Source organism: Gobio gobio (genome assembly GCF_949357685.1).
Source record: "Gobio gobio genome assembly, chromosome: 4".
NCBI classification, from domain to species: domain Eukaryota; kingdom Metazoa; phylum Chordata; class Actinopteri; order Cypriniformes; family Gobionidae; genus Gobio; species Gobio gobio.
Genome location: NC_137100.1, coordinates 25378508 through 25395627, shown reverse-complemented (window position 1 = coordinate 25395627; position 17120 = coordinate 25378508). Strand labels below are relative to the sequence as shown.

At 36.4% G+C, this 17120-nt stretch overlaps 2 protein-coding genes across 5 annotated transcripts in view; both read right to left on the bottom strand.

Annotated features, from left to right (window-relative positions):
• snapc4 (small nuclear RNA activating complex, polypeptide 4) overlaps positions 1 to 11915 on the bottom strand; it is a 31558-nt gene extending 19643 nt beyond the window's left edge. Inside the window, exons 1-20 of the mRNA XM_079816040.1 lie at positions 11523 to 11915; positions 10783 to 10920; positions 10340 to 10380; positions 10142 to 10241; positions 9939 to 9961; positions 9672 to 9827; positions 8329 to 8454; positions 8135 to 8213; positions 7876 to 7957; positions 7576 to 7677; positions 7094 to 7166; positions 6825 to 6989; positions 6537 to 6687; positions 4938 to 5044; positions 4089 to 4183; positions 3791 to 3885; positions 894 to 976; positions 748 to 801; positions 595 to 648; positions 46 to 501 (exon numbers count right to left, since the gene is read on the bottom strand). Of these exons, the coding sequence (XP_079672166.1) occupies positions 46 to 501; positions 595 to 648; positions 748 to 801; positions 894 to 976; positions 3791 to 3885; positions 4089 to 4183; positions 4938 to 5044; positions 6537 to 6687; positions 6825 to 6989; positions 7094 to 7166; positions 7576 to 7677; positions 7876 to 7957; positions 8135 to 8213; positions 8329 to 8454; positions 9672 to 9827; positions 9939 to 9961; positions 10142 to 10241; positions 10340 to 10380; positions 10783 to 10903 (2163 nt within the window). The 5' untranslated portion in view covers positions 10904 to 10920; positions 11523 to 11915. The remainder of the gene's footprint in view (positions 1 to 45; positions 502 to 594; positions 649 to 747; positions 802 to 893; positions 977 to 3790; positions 3886 to 4088; positions 4184 to 4937; positions 5045 to 6536; positions 6688 to 6824; positions 6990 to 7093; positions 7167 to 7575; positions 7678 to 7875; positions 7958 to 8134; positions 8214 to 8328; positions 8455 to 9671; positions 9828 to 9938; positions 9962 to 10141; positions 10242 to 10339; positions 10381 to 10782; positions 10921 to 11522) is intronic.
• Positions 11916 to 12499: 584 nt separating this feature from the next.
• entr1 (endosome associated trafficking regulator 1) lies at positions 12500 to 16940 on the bottom strand. 4 transcript variants are annotated; one of them, XM_079814650.1, is made up of 9 exons: positions 16838 to 16929; positions 16624 to 16721; positions 16385 to 16473; positions 15680 to 16090; positions 15146 to 15219; positions 14176 to 14287; positions 13996 to 14058; positions 13629 to 13768; positions 12500 to 13521 (listed from the first exon to the last, which is right to left on the bottom strand). In XM_079814650.1, the coding sequence occupies exons 2-9, from the start codon at positions 16661 to 16663 to the stop codon at positions 13437 to 13439; spliced, it is 1014 nt and encodes a 337-aa protein (XP_079670776.1). In that variant the 5' UTR covers positions 16664 to 16721; positions 16838 to 16929; the 3' UTR covers positions 12500 to 13436. The 4 variants fall into 4 exon arrangements, with proteins under 4 accessions (XP_079670776.1, XP_079670775.1, XP_079670777.1 ...); XM_079814649.1 differs by having other exon boundaries at positions 12929 to 13521; positions 16847 to 16940; XM_079814651.1 differs by having other exon boundaries at positions 12929 to 13521; positions 16624 to 16726; positions 16847 to 16929.
• Between the last annotated feature and the right edge of the window lie 180 nt (positions 16941 to 17120).

Below are 17120 nucleotides of genomic sequence, written 5' to 3'. Positions count from 1 at the left end.
TCTGCACTGATATGACAAGAATAGAGAATGAAGAACATCTCTTACCTGGCTCTGCAGGAGAGTAGGATTCACACCCACATAAGTTCTTTCCATGTTTCCAAAGCAGTCCAGGATGGTGTTGCGCACCAAAATGGGCCTGGCTTTCAGACACTTGCTTCTCTTTGATCGAACGCGGCCTAACCCACATTCTTTAGTTGATTCCTGTTCCTCCTCACTGGTGGGAAGACGGACCCACGCTGTCCCTAGAACTGTAACCAGCGTGTTCGCATTTGCAGGTATCCATTCCTTCATATCTGGCTGTACATAGTCCTTTCGTGGTATTTCCACATCTTTTTCCATATCTGGTTCAGTATCACTGTCCATATACTTTATCTCTTCTTCATCCTCAGAGCTAGAGGAGGTTTTCTTCTCCTTTTTAATGTTTCTCAACACTTTTTGTCGTTTTGTTTTTTGTTGTATTGTTGTTTGCGGCCTTTTTCGTTTTTTGCCTTTATTTTGACTCTTAAAAAAACAAAAAAAAAAACAACACAGTGTGTATGATTAATCATGATATTAATCTTGAAGGCTGCAAGACATCCTGAAGAATGAACTTACAGCTTTTTGTTGTATTGTTTGCAGCACTTCTCTTTGTATGCCTTCATCTTGACTCTAAAAACAACAACAACAAAAACAACAACACCGTGTATATGATTATTCATGATATTAATCTTCTTGAAGGCTGCAAGACATCCTGAAGAATTAACTTACAGCTTTTTTTGGTATTGTTTGCGGCATTTCTCTTTGTACGCCTTTATTTTGACTCTAAAAAAACCAAACAAAAACAACAGTGAGTATGATTATTCATGATATTAATCTTCTTCAAGGCTGTAAGACATACTGAAGAATGAACTTACAGCTTTTGTCAATAATTTCCACTTGTTCAGGCACTGGCAGTCAACCCGGTTTGGGATCTCTGAGGCAATCTTACTCCACTTGCCTGGAAAATGATGATACACAATGAATAAAGAAAATCTGGAGTCTTTAGGATAAAGTATGGATACATTTTGGTCTGCCAAAAAAGCAATACAAGTGGTTAGAGTTCTTTTGAAGGATGACACAGTGTCTACATTGAAAATGACTATTGTCACTCATTCATGAGGCTGTCTACAAGTGTCAAAGCTGCAATGTTTGCACTGAACATGAACCAATTAGCAGTGAGGTCGATGGATGAATCAGTCTCTCTAAATCCCTACTTTCTGCAAGCTACTCTGATGTGATTGGACAGATGGCCCAGTCTGTTGTGATTGGTCTACTCTGCTCTGATAGGTCAGATGGCCCAGTCTGTTGTCATTGGTCTACTGCGTACAGTGCGTATTTCGGAAACTAACGGCCATTACCATAACTGAACTCCAGATCTGTCCGGAAGCTTCCCAAGCGATTGTACACTGTAAAGACAGTAATATTGACGTTTTACATCAAACCCAGCATGAGTCCGAATCGATGATGAAGAACTTGGAAGAACTAGTTATTCAACCCGAACCTTGAGCAGGACGTTTCTCAGTGATGCTACTCAGTTTGAGGTAGATTATGAGATGTTTCAACTGTAGTTCCTCACCATCAGCATTAACAAGTGGCGGCCCATCATCAACAAACCTGTGTTTGTGTAATAAGAATGCTAATGTTTCGTCGTGACGTCAACATTAAAAAAACTATTTGTTTAATTAACTCAGAGTCGACTTTTACTTTTGAGAGACAACAACTTTATATACAGTGCTGCACTTTCAGATTTAAAACTTTGCAGGATGTTTTCATTCACTCAGAACTATGTTACACACTACATGAAAGGTAATTTTCAAAAATCCATAATAGGGGCTCTTTAAATTAGTCATGATGAGTCATCTTGAACTGGCCTTGATGTAATGGTCATTCGTTATTTAGATGTACTACCATTCAAAAGATTGGGGTCAGTAAGATAAAAAAAAAATATATATATATATATATACATACAGTGAGGAAAATAAGTATTTGAACACCCTGCTATTTTGCAAGTTCTCCCACTTAGAAATCATGGAGGGGTCTGAAATTGTCATCGTAGGTGCATGTCCACTGTGAGAGACATAATCTAAAAAAAAAATCCAGAAATCACAATGTATGATTTTTTTAACTATTTATTTGTATGATACAGCTGCAAATAAGCATTTGAACACCTGTCAGCTAGAATTCTGACCCTCAAAGACCTGTTAGTCTGCCTTTAAAATGTCCACCTCCACTCCATTTATTATCCTAAATTAGATGCACCTGTTTGAGGTTGTTAGCTGTATAAAGACACCTGTCCACCCCATACAATCAGTAAGAATCCAACTACTAACATGGCCAAGACCAAAGAGCTGTCCAAAGACACTAGAGACAAAATTGTACACCTCCACAAGGCTGGAAAGGGCTACGGGGAAATTGCCAAGCAGCTTGGTGAAAAAAGGTCCACTGTTGGAGCAATCATTAGAAAATGGAAGAAGCTAAACATGACTGTCAATCTCCCTCGGACTGGGGCTCCATGCAAGATCTCACCTCGTGGGGTCTCGATGATCAGAAAGGTGAGAAATCAGCCCAGAACTACACAGGAGGAGCTGGTCAATGACCTGAAAAGAGCTGGGACCACCGTTTCCAAGGTTACTGTTGGTAATACACTAAGACGTCATGGTTTGAAATCATGCATGGCACGGAAGGTTCCCCTGCTTAAACCAGCACATGTCCAGGCCCGTCTTAAGTTTGCCAATGACCATTTGGATGATCCAGAGGAGTCATGGGAGAAAGTCATGTGGTCAGATGAGACCAAAATATAACTTTTTGGTCATAATTCCACTAAACGTGTTTGGAGGAAGAAGAATGATGAGCACCATCCCATGAACACCATCCCTACTGTGAAGCATGGGGGTGGTAGCATCATGCTTTGGGGGTGTTTTTCTGCACATGGGACAGGGCGACTGCACTGTATTAAGGAGAGGATGACCGGGGCCATGTATTGCGAGATTTTGGGGAAAAACCTCCTTCCCTCAGTTAGAGCATTGAAGATGGGTCGAGGCTGGGTCTTCCAACATGACAATGACCCGAAGCACACAGCCAGGATAACCAAGGAGTGGCTCTGTAAGAAGCATATCAAGGTTCTGGCGTGGCCTAGCCAGTCTCCAGACCTAAACCCAATAGAGAATCTTTGGAGGGAGCTCAAACTCCGTGTTTCTCAGCGACAGGCCAGAAACCTGACTGATCTAGAGAAGATCTGTGTGGAGGAGTGGGCCAAAATCCCTCCTGCAAAACCTGGTGAAAAACTACAGGAAACGTTTGACCAAACAAAGGCTACTGACATTGATTTTCTCAGGTGTTCAAATACTTATTTGCAGCTGTATCATACAAACAAATAGTTAAAAAATCATACATTGTGATTTCTGGATTTTTTTATTTTTAGATTATGTCTCTCACAGTGGACATGCACCTACGATGACAATTTCAGACCCCTCCATGATTTCTAAGTGGGAGAACTTGCAAAATAGCAGGGTGTTCAAATACTTATTTTCCTCACTGTATACAGTGCTCACCAAGGCTGCATTTATTTGATACAAAAATACAGTAAAAACAGTAATATTTTGCAATAGTAGTACAATTTAAAGTAATGGTATTTTGGATTTAATACATTTTAAAAAGTAATTCATTCCTGTGATGACAAAGCTGAATTTTCAGCAGCATTACTCCAACCTTCAGTGTCACATGATCCTTCATAAATAATTCTAAAAAGTTAATATATTTAAAAATCACTTACCAACACCATATTTCTCAACCTTTTGTTTTAGTAGCTCCACCTCCTCCTCACTCCAAGGCCCCTTTTTCACATTCTCCTGAAGACAATCCAAATACCTAAGATAGAAAAATATTCATATTTACATATCAAGTGCCATATGACCAAACATCTTTTATGACATACCATTTAATTATTGCTATCATATAGCGCACTAATCAATTCAACAAGAACGATTTAGGAGTTGAGATGATTTCAGGGACGTTATTATAAAACATTAGTTGCAGAGCATAAATGTACTTTTATCTGAAATTAGTCATACCTGTCACGACAGGCACCGTCGGTCCTGCCTGGCACTTCTATTCTGATTTTCCCCCATTCTTTGGCGCCATACTTTGCGACAGCGTTACGCAACAACTGATATGAGAGCAGTTAGTCAAATTAGTGAACATTTGTGTATTTAGTGATAAAAAAGCCTCTGTTTCTCATTTATTAAACAACACATTTTCCATTTCAAAATTCCAAACTTTTCCAGACTCAACTCCAAACAAATCTGCACATTTTTCAAACAATAACATTTAACATAAATGGTTCATACGGCATTATTTACGGTCATTTATAAATATTTAAAATGTTCTCTTTTTTTCATTGGTTCTCTCAAAGTGATAACATGGGCTTACATGATGAACAACCTAAAACGCCTAATAACTTCTGTTCTTTACCTCTCTCTGACACATTAGTTAGACACTGTAAATGTGGTTTGATGTTGCCTGATCGTCAAACATCAAAGTACAATCTGATTTAGATGATTGTTTGCTTCTTTATCTGTTATTGGCTTGAGTGGCACACACAGATTAATTTAGTTCAGTTCAAAAGAGACTCGCTTATGGTAAAGACAAACAGTTTTGTGTAATGAAAATGTGCACCTTAAATTCGTTCAGTCATGTTTGACAATCACTAAATTTTTGCAATGAAAACACTTTGCTTGTATGATAAATATTTTTTTTTAGAATGTCTTAATTGTACATTTTAGAAAACTGAACAGGGGAAATAGTCTGGAAACTGTTTCTCCATAGTTATCCAGACCTGGAAATTACTCGAATCAAATTCCATACTTCTCCAAACTACGTAGGAATCCTGATTAAATGAGAAAATGAATTATGCTCCATACCTGGTCTTCCTCTTTGGACCAGGGACCTTTCTTTATAGAGGGATCCAGAACGGACGACCAGCGATATGACAGCTGTGATCCATCACGGCCCACCATGAAATATGACACTATAGAGATAATAAATATTACAAATATATGACTCCTATGATACATACTTGTTTCCAAAAATACAACTAAAGTAAACCGTAAATTAAACCTATCATAAAGGACACATTCTTGTATTTAAAACAAACTGTAAAATAAACTATTTAAAAAAGTGCAAGAACACATCATGCGTGAATGAATTCCTCATAGTTCCCTTATTGGTTTTCTTCAATTTATAGAAGAGTTACATCTACATTATACACCAATCAGGCATAACATTATGACAGGTGAAGTGAATAACACTGATTATCTTAGGAATTATTAGGAAAAATAGGCAAGCGTAAGGATTTGAGCGAGTTTGACAAGGGACAAACTGTGATGGCTAGACAACTAGGTCTGAGAATCTCCAAAACTGCAGCTCTTGTGGGGTGTTCCCAGTCTGCAGAGGTCAGTGTCTATCAAAAGTGCTCCAAGGAAGGAACAGTGGTGAACAGGGTCATGGGCAGCCAAGGCTCAATGATGCATGTGGGGAGCAAAGGCTGGCCTGTGTGGTCCGATCAAACAATACTGTAGCTTAAATTGTTTAAGAAGTGAATGCTGGTTCTGATAGAAAGGTGTCAGAATACACAGTGAATCGCAGTTTGTTGCATATGGGGCTGCGTAGCCGCAGACCAGTCAGGGTGCCCATGCTGACCCCTGTCCACCGCCGAAAGCAGCAACAGTGGGCATGTGAGCATCAGAACCTGACAACGGAGCAATGGAAGAAGGTGGTCTGATATGATGAATAATTCTATCAATCGTTTTCTTTTACTTCACGTGGATGGCCAGGTGCGTGTGAGTTGCTTACCTGGGGAACACATGGCACCAGGATATACTACGGGAAGAAGGCAAGCCGACAGAGGCAGTGTGATGCTTTGGGCAATGTTCTGCTGGGAAACCTTGGGTCCTGCCATCCATGTGGATGTTACTTTGACATATACCACCTATCTAAGCATTGTTGTAGACCATGTACCCCCTTTCATGGAAACAACATTCCCTGGTAGCGATGGCCTCTTTCAGCAGGATAATGCGCCCTGCCACAAAGGAAAAATGGTTCAGGAATGGTTTGAGGAGCACAACGTGTCTGAAGTGTTGACTTGGCCTCCAAATTCCCCAGATCTCAATCCAATCGAGCATCTGTGGGATGTGTTGGAAAAACAAGTCAGGTCCATGGAGGCCCCACCTCGCAACTTACAGGACTTAAAGGATCTGCTGCTAACATCATGGTGCCAGATACCACAGCACACCTTCAAGGGTCTAGTGGAGTTCATGCCTCAATGACTCAGGGCTGTTTTGGTAGCAAAAGGGGGACCAACACAATATTGTTATCATAATGTTATGCCTGATCTGTGTATAAATCACCCATTTTATTTTGAATGTGACTTATCCAATTGGATTTCAGAGTCAGAATGATCTGTTTTAGAAAGAAATGTTCCACATCCAGTACAATAACTCAAGAAGACCCAAGTGTCTCACTCTGCATGTAAGGAAGGAAGTTGCCGATTCTCATTTTTTCAACAAGGTTTCTGAGGATCTGGTCTTCTGCCGGTGTCCACTCTTTCCTTCTGAAGGTCTTCGAAATGTAGCGCTGGTAAGTCTGGAAGCACATGAAAGCCGTCCTGTTGGTCTGGAAAGCAAATAACAAGACATACATAAATATCAAAGGCATTCAATGAATGGTAGGTTGCATTGTTAAAAACCACAATACATAGCATATTAACATAAGCAGCTATTTTGAAAGTGCATGGATTTCTCTATCCTTACCCCAAGAGCCTCTGCGATTTTGTCCCAATGGCAGCAATTGTATTGTTCTACAATTCCTTTCAGTTTATCAATCTCATCCTGTTTCCACACCGACTTGTTAATGGAGGGGTGCAAATAGTTCTGCCAGAACCTTTTCAAATCGTCAGCCTGTCTCAAACCTTCAAACTATCACACAGAAAACAAGTCCTTTCATAAAACGAGAAACGGTTGTTAGCAGATAGTACAAGATGTATTTGGCTGCATATCAATAAAATAACTACATAACTTACGTCAATATTTGATATTTTCTCCCAGTCATGATCGTCATGTCGTTCTCCCACCAGCTGATCGTCTTTCAGGGTGCTACGGTGATATTATTCAGTTTGAATACACATTTTATTGCACATTAAGTACACTAACATTCAAAAGTTTGGAGTCTGTAAGGTTTTTTTTATTGTTTTTGAAAATGTATTCATTTTTCAGCAGTCTTCAGTTTCGCATGATCCTTCTGAAATAATTTTAATATGCTGATTTTCTGCTCATAAAAAAATGTCTAATCAATGTTGTAAACAGTTGTGCTGCGTAATATTTTTGTGGAAATTCTTTGATGAATAGGAAGTTCAAAAGAACAGCATTTATTTGAAATGTTTTGTAATATTATAAATGTAAAAAAATATATATATATCTTACTGACCTAAAACTTTTGAATGGAAGAGTAGGTACAATCTTACAGGACATCTTCTCTGAGACAATGTGCTTAAAATGTCTGTACCTGATTTTTGCAATTTCTTTCTCAATTAGTTCAATTTGTTTTTTCAACCCCTCTTTTTCTTCATCCTGAACTCTAGACATCTTGGCACTCAAATAGTCCAGCCTATGAAAACAGATCCAAAGAAAAAGCTCTCAAAATGTTATATATATTTAGTGGTAAATACATATATACATATATATATACATATATATATATATATATATATATATATATATATATATATATATATATATATATATATATATATATATATATATATATATATATATATATATATATATATATATATCTGGAACTCACTTGGATAGTTTGGGTTGTAGCATCCTTTTCATAATGTCTGTGGCAACTGCGTTACTCAGCAAAGTCTTCTGCCAACCCTCCCCTGAAAGACATTCATTTATTCATTGTATATATATATATATATATATATATATATATATATATATATATATATATATATATATATATATATATATATATATATATATATATATATATATATATATATATAAATAAAATATTCAAGCAACAAGCATACATATCATGTCTTAAAACATACATCTTTTTATTTTCAACTCATCAACGGGTCTGGTTCCATGACTCAGTCTCTCTTTAGTTTCTGGGTTTGATGGAGGGCCCTGGAGGCAAATAAAAAGAATAAATAAAACTTTAGGGGGGAAAAACATCAATAATGATTCTGAAATGCATGATTTCATGGACACCATGATTTCCAGTATTACTTTCTTAACATACCAGACCGGTGAGTTTGTCTTTAAAGTAAGGCTTCATGAAGTATCCAAGAAAGAGTTTCTGAGAGGGAAGTCCTGGTACAGAGGAGCTAGAAGTGCTTGGGCCAGAGAGCTGGACCTCAATCTCTTTCTGTGGAGATACAGTCAGCTTTTAAAATAGTTATAGTGTAATTTAACTCATTGCAATGGAGTGGCATGAAGTAGGGCTGTAACGATTTGACCAAAAATAAAAACCTCGATTAATTGAACATTTTACCTCGATTACGATTAATGAACGATTATTTTGTTTGTTTGTTTTTTTGCTTTCCATTTTTTGATCCAAGGTTTTTGATTAAGTTCCTGATAAGGTTTTTACTTTAAATATTTTCTACTATTAAAAGGTGGAATTTTTTTTTCTAATGAAAAAGGGCATTTCTTTGTGATTTTAAAATACTTGAAGGAAACGGTTCACTTTCAGCAGTTATTGTCTATGGGGCAGATTTCTGCTTGTTGTCCGTCTCTATTCATTATAAAGCTGTGGTTTGAACTTCAAATGTATTAAAATATATATGCCTATAACGGTTGAGTTTCTAAGCTACTTTAGTGACTTTACTTTAGTCACAGGACAGCGTGGACACTGCGTTTCTGCGCGCGATCTTCACGTGATGTGCGAGCTTCTGTCTGAGTGTTTGTTTGTCACAATACCTATATCAGGCATTAGTTCAACATAATACACATCTGATGGTCTAAAATCGCTTCAATGTTCAAACTGGCCTTACTGGCAGGCCTTAAAACACATACAAATGACAAAGCTTTGTGAGGACGCAGGTGAAAGAGGTCTGCCTTCAGGGCGCGCGCACGCATTGTCAGAGACGAGACACGGCTCGGCTCTCTGTGTCACAGAAAAAAGCTGAGCACTGAACGGAAGTTTTCCGTATTGTTGTTTTTGAATAGTGCACAATCGCTTTAAATGTTCAAGCCTTTAAACGCATTTACTTAACAAACTTTATGAGGACGAAAGTGACAGCGATCTGGCTTCGGGGCTTGTGCACGCCATCTCTGTGTGTGTGTGTGTCAGCGCGTAGGCTATAAGAACGGCAAAACTTACCTGTATAAACTGTGTAAAACATGCAGTTACTATAGTGATTCTGGGCATCTATAAACAAAGATAACTGCCCCTACATCGCTCTGTGTGCCTGCTAACTGCACTTGATGTGACTGACGGGGCGGAGTCACGTGACCGACATGGGAAAAATACGTCGGTTAGAGGTTCTGAATTTCGGTTTCGGTTATTTTTCGATTAATCGTACAGCCCTAGCATGAAGACTCTGTTTCAATGAACTAACAGCCCAGATATTTGTTGTTCACCTGCTGCTGTTGATTCTCTTTGAGGAGCTTTTCCAGCTCAGATAGTTTCTCTTTCAGCACCTCCTGATAGACCAAATTCATTTGCAGGCAAGTGTCCACATTTTGCGGAAGATCCAACTCATCATCGTCCTCATCCTCATCACTGTCTTCATCACTCTACACAAGGAAGAACAATTTTATAAGCATTTTTTAAAAATAAGGAAATGTAAGAGTTATTTAAGAGATAGCAACATAAGCATGTATGAAGGAAGCAAAGAGGTAACTCACAGAATCAGTTCCATGTTCACTGTCTGTTTCACCAAAAAAATAATAAATTGATTAGCAGCAGAACCTATAATAAAATACTACAGACCTATCAGATTGCATGTCCAATATTTAAAAGCAATAACCCACTATTTCATAGAATCATAGAATGTGAAGGTTAATTTTTTAAGCTGATGACAGTCACTGTCAATTATAATATTATTTACCCTGCAATACATCAGCCAGTGCTGCATTAGCACCAAGTGTATTCTCTAACTCCTCAATCTCCCTCTGAATCCGCAGCCGCTCTGTCTCCAGGTCATCATGCTTCAAGAGGGAGTTATAAGCATATTAGATATATTCTATATATATATTAATTACATTTCATTCCTATAGTGCATCATGTTAACTTTCTATATTCTTACCACTCCTTCAATCACAGGTCCACTGTCATCAGATTCCTCATCTGTCATGGAAACATTATATTACATTAACACAGAGCACAAGTCACAAAACACAGCCCCCAACTTTTTGACAAATGACATTTTATGACTTTTCAATGACCATTCCATGTAAGGACTTCATTAAATCATCAATAGACCACTACCAAAACATTTAGTGAATCAGTTTAATCAATTCATTTGAAAGAACTTACTCAAAAGAATGATTCACTCATAAATGGTACCTCTATAATATAGCTATATAAGATTTTATACATTTCCAACTCAAGATAGGCTGTTTATCATTATCACAGTGAGCGGCCCATCTACTACCTAGACATCATTTGTGGGCGTCATGAGTGTTAATGCGATGGGATGCCCCAAAACACAGTGTAGGTGGGCATCTCTCTCATGTTTCTGAGACTTACCACTGCCGCTGTCAGATGACAGTAGGTCTATGATGCTGTTGTCGGCCCCCAGAGAACTCTCAAGAGCCAAAATTTCCCTCTGGATTCTTTCCCTCTTTGCAATCAAGTCATCCGATGCCATTTTAGAGAAGATGAAACCTGAAAACCCAACTTTTTACAGGTTACCGGGTTACAGCATTGCACACTTTGCCAATATGATCATACTCGTTTACTTTACTGCTGAATTTAAAATGTAACATTTTCAAGATATATATATATATATTACAGCTAAAGTGTTTGTACAGTCTAACTTAGTTGAGAACTTACACTGAGAACATTTAAGCTTGCTTTACAAAGTCTATTGATTTCATTAGTCTTGTTACTTAACTTTTAACTTATTCAGTACAAATGTGGAACTGCTTTCTCAAATGTTTTTTTGTTGTTGTTGTTGTTTAATATACGTTTAGATGAGCACATTTTTGATACAGTAACGTTACCTACTTTCTCTATTTCCATTTACCGGTACATGTAGCATATTTTTTTCCACGTAATGTAGTGATAATAAGCAATGCATCTTTAAACAAATACCTAAAAAAAACTCTATGTTCATTATAAATATATATATAAACCTAAACTAAGAAAAAAGTAAAGCATTAGCACGAAGCAGAATTTACAGTTTATGGTTTTCAGGCAACATGAATTACATACAGCAGCAAAATACGTTACCTGTCAGTGCTGTGTGGACATGTAACGTTACTTACATTAGCTTTCTTTTAATGCACCAGGCTGCTGTGGCCTTCAGTAATGCAGCTCTTCAATAACACAACCATAATAACACTTGCTGGATCCTGTAGCATCACTGCTCGCGTTTCTGAATGTCTAACGTTAACGTTTCCTGAGCATGTTTCCAAAGAGTAACTTACACTTGGGGTCTTTGAACTAGATTTACACGTATTACTAAATCGAAGTCGTTGCTTTTAATGACTGGCTTCAAATATCACAATACTTTATATAAACTTAGGTAAACTGTTAAGAAACAGTTACTTTTTAAAGGATTGAAAATTGATAAAACTCTTCAACGTTCATAGAACGTCATTCGTATACAACACGAAGCGCGCGGCAATAGTGCGTCATCTTCTTCACTGACGCTTCATAATAAAAGTCCCATCGACCCTTCACCAAAATGTGAGAAAAATGTTTTAGTGGTAATCACTACGTAAATTAATGCACATTAAATGAATACGTATTGCTTTAATATATAGCATATATATTGTATTAAAAAAAACATACAAAATTGTAAATGGTTTTATGATTTAGCATCTATTAAATGTTAATGTAACAATTTAGGGACACTTCCATACACATCTGAATCTAGCAATAAAGTTGCTTGACAAAAATTAAAATATTCCCCTCACAACGTCAGTAAGATTTAAATACGTGTTTGTATGATAGAAACAAGGTGCAGACTTTTTTTTATGTAAAAAAAAAACAATCTTTCTCAGCCTACCACTGGTGATCAAATCACACAAGATGGATATTAAAACCTATACAATAAGATTAAAATATAAACTTAAAATAAAGATAGTTGTCTTTGGAAATTCATGTAAATAAGCTTATTTTCAAATAGAATATATCTATATATATAAAAACCTAATGGTCAGCGTAAATGTATAGTAACAACATACACGTTTACACTCTCTTAAATACAAAGGTAAATTGTCCACAATTTCACAGTGTAAACAATGCTACTCACCTTTATTCTGAGACCTACAGACGTCTTAGTTTATCAACAACCTCCAATAGACAACATGCACACAAATAATCACTATTAAGCACATATGTAAAAGCACAGCCCCCCAAAATAGGCAAAATCTAAAACAGCAACTAACATCTTACAAGCATTTTCAGACATGCCTCATAACTTCTCTAGCATACACCTTTGCAAACTTCTCACCAAACTCTTTGCCAGTCACACATAAAAACACACACCCACGACCACCATCGTCACTAACTCCTTTTCATACATGCACAAACTTTTGAGCAAACACTCATGAGCTCTCACACATACACACACAAACAGGCAAAGAGGGAGCTTGAGGCAGTGAGGCACCTGGGAGTAGGAGGTGATTGAAAAGGATGTTGGATTCTCAAAGAACAATAGGACCATACGATTGAAAAACGTATTTATTAACTCAATAACGAGCATTATGAATATAAGGCACTTCATCCAATGCTGATTAGTAAAGTGTTGTTTAAATAATCAAATAACTAAAATGTTAAAAATTTTAAAAAGGCAGAACTATAGAAACGTGTTAATTTATATATAAAAATACAATCAAGAAACACTGAAAATCTTGTAAGTAATATGTAATAGAATTTTTAGAAAGGACTTACTTGACAAAAGTGCAAAAGGTTTTGAAAATACACTACTACAACATAGAGCTTTGCTTTTGGTGAGAGAGGCACTATTTGGTGCACTTAAGTGTCTGTATGCTCCTGCTAGAGCTTAATTTGGTGATTATTTGGCCTAGCACACCTCATTTTGCCATTTCATAAAACCTAAACATGATGTTAATGAAGTTGATGAATTAAATAATAAACAACGAAGTACCACAGTCTAAATACAGTGAGTCTATAGTGTGCATGATGTTTGGATGTGAAAGGAAAACACTCCTTTAATCATTAATCTCTGTGATCTTGTCAATGGAGGTCAATAACCGGGATACAAAATAGAGTGTCTCTCTTCCTGTCAGCAACTGCCTGTAAACACACACAACACATTCAGTGCAATGATTTGATTCAATTACATTTTTGATAATTATTAAAATAGAAGTACTCAAAAACGTAATGGTCATTGTTAACCATACTTGATAGAAGTCTCTGCATCTTGAGCTGCTTTGTTAAGGTACTCAGAGGCCACTTGTGCATTGTGTCTCATTGTGGTCAAGGCTGTAGTTTCTCCACATCTAAGCCTCTCATTTTCACTTTTATATCCTTCAAGCTGGCCCTGAGAAGAAAACGATAAAATAATCATAATGGTGGAGTTTTAATCGGAACAAAAACAGAAGTGAAATCGTCATTTTGATCACAAATTCTAACAAAGTTCACAAACATTATACAGTAGAATATATAACTGTATTATAGTATATAGTTGTATATACATATAAATGTACCATTATATTGTATATTATAGTTTTTTTTTAGTGTGCTTGTGCATATGGAAAAAAGTCAAACCTGGAGTTGTTGTATCTCTTGCTTCAATTTTGAAATGTTATTTTCAGCCTTGACTGCCCGCTTCTGTATAGGAAAAAACTGAATTTTTATTTCTTGAATGCTATAAAGATATAAAACATCATCATCTTATTTTTTAAACCTTTTAAAATGTCATATGAAGGACAACACAATGCTTAATACCGTCATTAACTGAAGGTTTTGTTCTACTGACTGCACCATCGTCTCCAAAGCCTTAGCCTCTCTCTCCTCTTGTAACTTCTTGTTGTGCAACTCACCTGTGAGTTGTTCGATCCTATTACAAATTAGAAAGGTAAACCATTAGAAATAATATAGAAAACTATAGAAGTAACCAGTGATATTTAATTACACAGCAGCAATACTAATAGACTTCAGTGCATTAATTACCTCTGAATCATTCCAACTTATTAACCCTTGTGCATCAATTAAAAAAAGTTACACATAGGTCCATAGAGGACAAAAAAATGTCCATGTCGAAAAACTGTCATAAAATAATTAATATTGGGAGCACAGACTTAAGTTTAAAAAAAAGTTTAAAAAGTGAAAGTTATAGAGGTTTAAGTTTATTAAAATGATTTATGAAAAAATATATTTTATGAAAACTGCTAGAAAATCAAAGCCAAAAATCTAAAAAAGCTGTGTTCCAAATTTGCTTTATACACCAAACCTGAAAAAAAATGGCACCATCTGGTAAAAAATTGTAAAGATTAAAATTTTGAAGCATTGTCAACAGAATGAAAGCCTATTAACAAAGATTGCATCATTTTATATTTTTAATGGGTTTCAATGGGGACATTTTTGTCCAAAAGGGGCAGAGATTAAGTATTTTTGTGTACCTAGTGCAAAATATTTTTTTTTTAAAGGAAATGGGGGTGAAATATTAAAATTCCAATAAAAATACACACCTGTGGCAAATTTTATGCAGTTAGCTTCACCACAGGCAAAGTAATTATATGGACATTTTTGGCTTTTTCAGTTTATATATATATATATATATATATATATATATATATATATATATATATATATATATATATATATATATATATATATATAAACTGAAAAAGCCAAAAATGTCCATAAGGATGCACAAGGGTTAATACAACATTACATTCTGTGTAAATAGCCTTACCTTTTGGAGTCAGATTCTGATCTTCTAAGGAGTTCTTTGATTTGCTTTCTGAGTAGAGAATTCTCTTCTCGGAGCTAAAACACATTAAAGTCAACATGAATTCAAAATGGAAAATTCTTATTTTTTCATGGAAGATTTATTATAAATGATTTACATGCACATCATTACTTTTTTTTATTTATGTGTTTTAATATCAATAGACCTAGTAATCTTTAATCATAATAACTTCCCCTCCATCTTGCAGCAACATCTCTTCTGTTCTCTGATGACGTGTTTACTGGCGTGAGAGGGACAACCTGTCTCTCACATGAGATCGACCAATAGCAAACCACAATGATCCAATCAATACCCAATCAACTCCCTATAGTTTTTCTTGTTCAAGAATCCGTTTCATTAAAATATACATCACAATATGGAAGAAAAGACAATCACAACTTCCATTCCATGTCGACTTGAGAAACATTTATTTTAAAAAGAAGAACTGCACCAATTATAATATAACAAACATTCAGCTCATGCAAATGAGCAACATACCTGTTGAGCATTCTTTGTGCCATTTTCAGCATTGTTCCTCTTAGAATGGAAAGAAATATCAATCACTGAGGTCTCTTCATCACCCTCATAGCTTCCTGTGCTTCTTCTTTCTAAGTGGTTCTTTGGCAGGAAGTCAGATTGACCCAGCTCCCATTCAGTCACATCTGCTTCCCTCTCATCGCTGCACAGAGATGATTGCTCAGAGTAAGTGCTGAGGTCTAAAGTCCCACATAGTTGGAAGTCATGAGAACTTTCAAGCGCTGATGGGTGGCAGCTTTCAATCCATGTTTCCTCGTGTTCGCTTTCAGAAGGCTGACAGAGCGCGGAGGGGTCTGTGAAGAAAGGCCCCTTGGTAGCAAAATCTATCGAGGTGTTATAGTCCTGCCCGACGTGGCATACACCATCATATACCTTTGGAAAATCAATCATACCACAGGACTACTGAAGCAAAATGGTGATCAGAAAGTCTCTGAAAGTAAATTTGTCCATGTGCACAAAAGACATTAAAAACAAAAATTTGATTCACATTTCTGAAAATTATTAAAAGAGGTATTCAAAAACGAAATGGTCATTGTTAAGCATACTTGATAGAAGTCTCCACTTCTTGAGCTGTTACATGAACACCTAATACACACTTTTACATTCATATACATTTAAACCTAAATTCTAGAAACTATCCAATGCCTTTGTGATCTTATTCCTCACCTCAGTGGCTTCTGTACAGGGATCCTGGTTTTTGTTTCTGATAAACTCTTTGAATGAAAACGGATTCATCTCATCTTGCTTTGGCTCATCTGAAAGTAAATTCGTTACATTAAAAATAAAGATTTCAAGAATACTCTATATACAAATGTGTAATGCCTATTCAAGACAGAGAATTGGTGCTGCATTATAATCATCATGTTGTATTAGAGAGAGCAAAAGACAAGCAGGTTGACACGTACCATCTTCAATTATGAGCTTTTTCGTCTTGTGTTTGGCCATGTTAATTTACAAGTCAACTTGACCGAGACGTAAACTATCCTGCAGACTTGCTAAATAACTGAGCTCAACATTAAAAGAGAAGAAAAGCGACACAGTTATGCAGGAAGTAAAAGGTTTTCAGAGTAAACGGTAAACAATGTAACTAATGTCAATGTCGAATATTCTGTCATAAACCTTAATTACTGTATTTTAGAAATGAAAATACAAATTTCCAGCAGACAGTTCTCATGGGTCTCCTTCTGTCCAACAGAGAGCGAGTTTTCTACAGGGAACATGTACAACATCGCCACCTATAGACGTGGAAGACACAAGTAATACAGGTCGGAGATAGGTTGATGCTTAGTTATGAGAAATGCTGACAAGTAGCCTACTGTCAATTCTTGCACACATGCATCATGTATAGGCTAGCATGTAAACTGACATAAAATATTATGCTAGCTGAATAATAGTGGTTAAT

Excerpts from the sequence above, each read along its gene's own strand:
- entr1 (XM_079814649.1), bottom strand. The coding sequence starts at position 16,663 with ATGGCCAAACACAAGACGAAAAAGCTCATAATTGAAGATG. Across the intron at positions 15,220-15,679 it reads GCACAAAGAATGCTCAACAG|CTCCGAGAAGAGAATTCTCT; the intron begins GTATGTTGCTCA and ends AATGTGTTTTAG. Across the intron at positions 13,769-13,995 it reads AAGAGATACAACAACTCCAG|GGCCAGCTTGAAGGATATAA; the intron begins GTTTGACTTTTT and ends TTTTCTTCTCAG.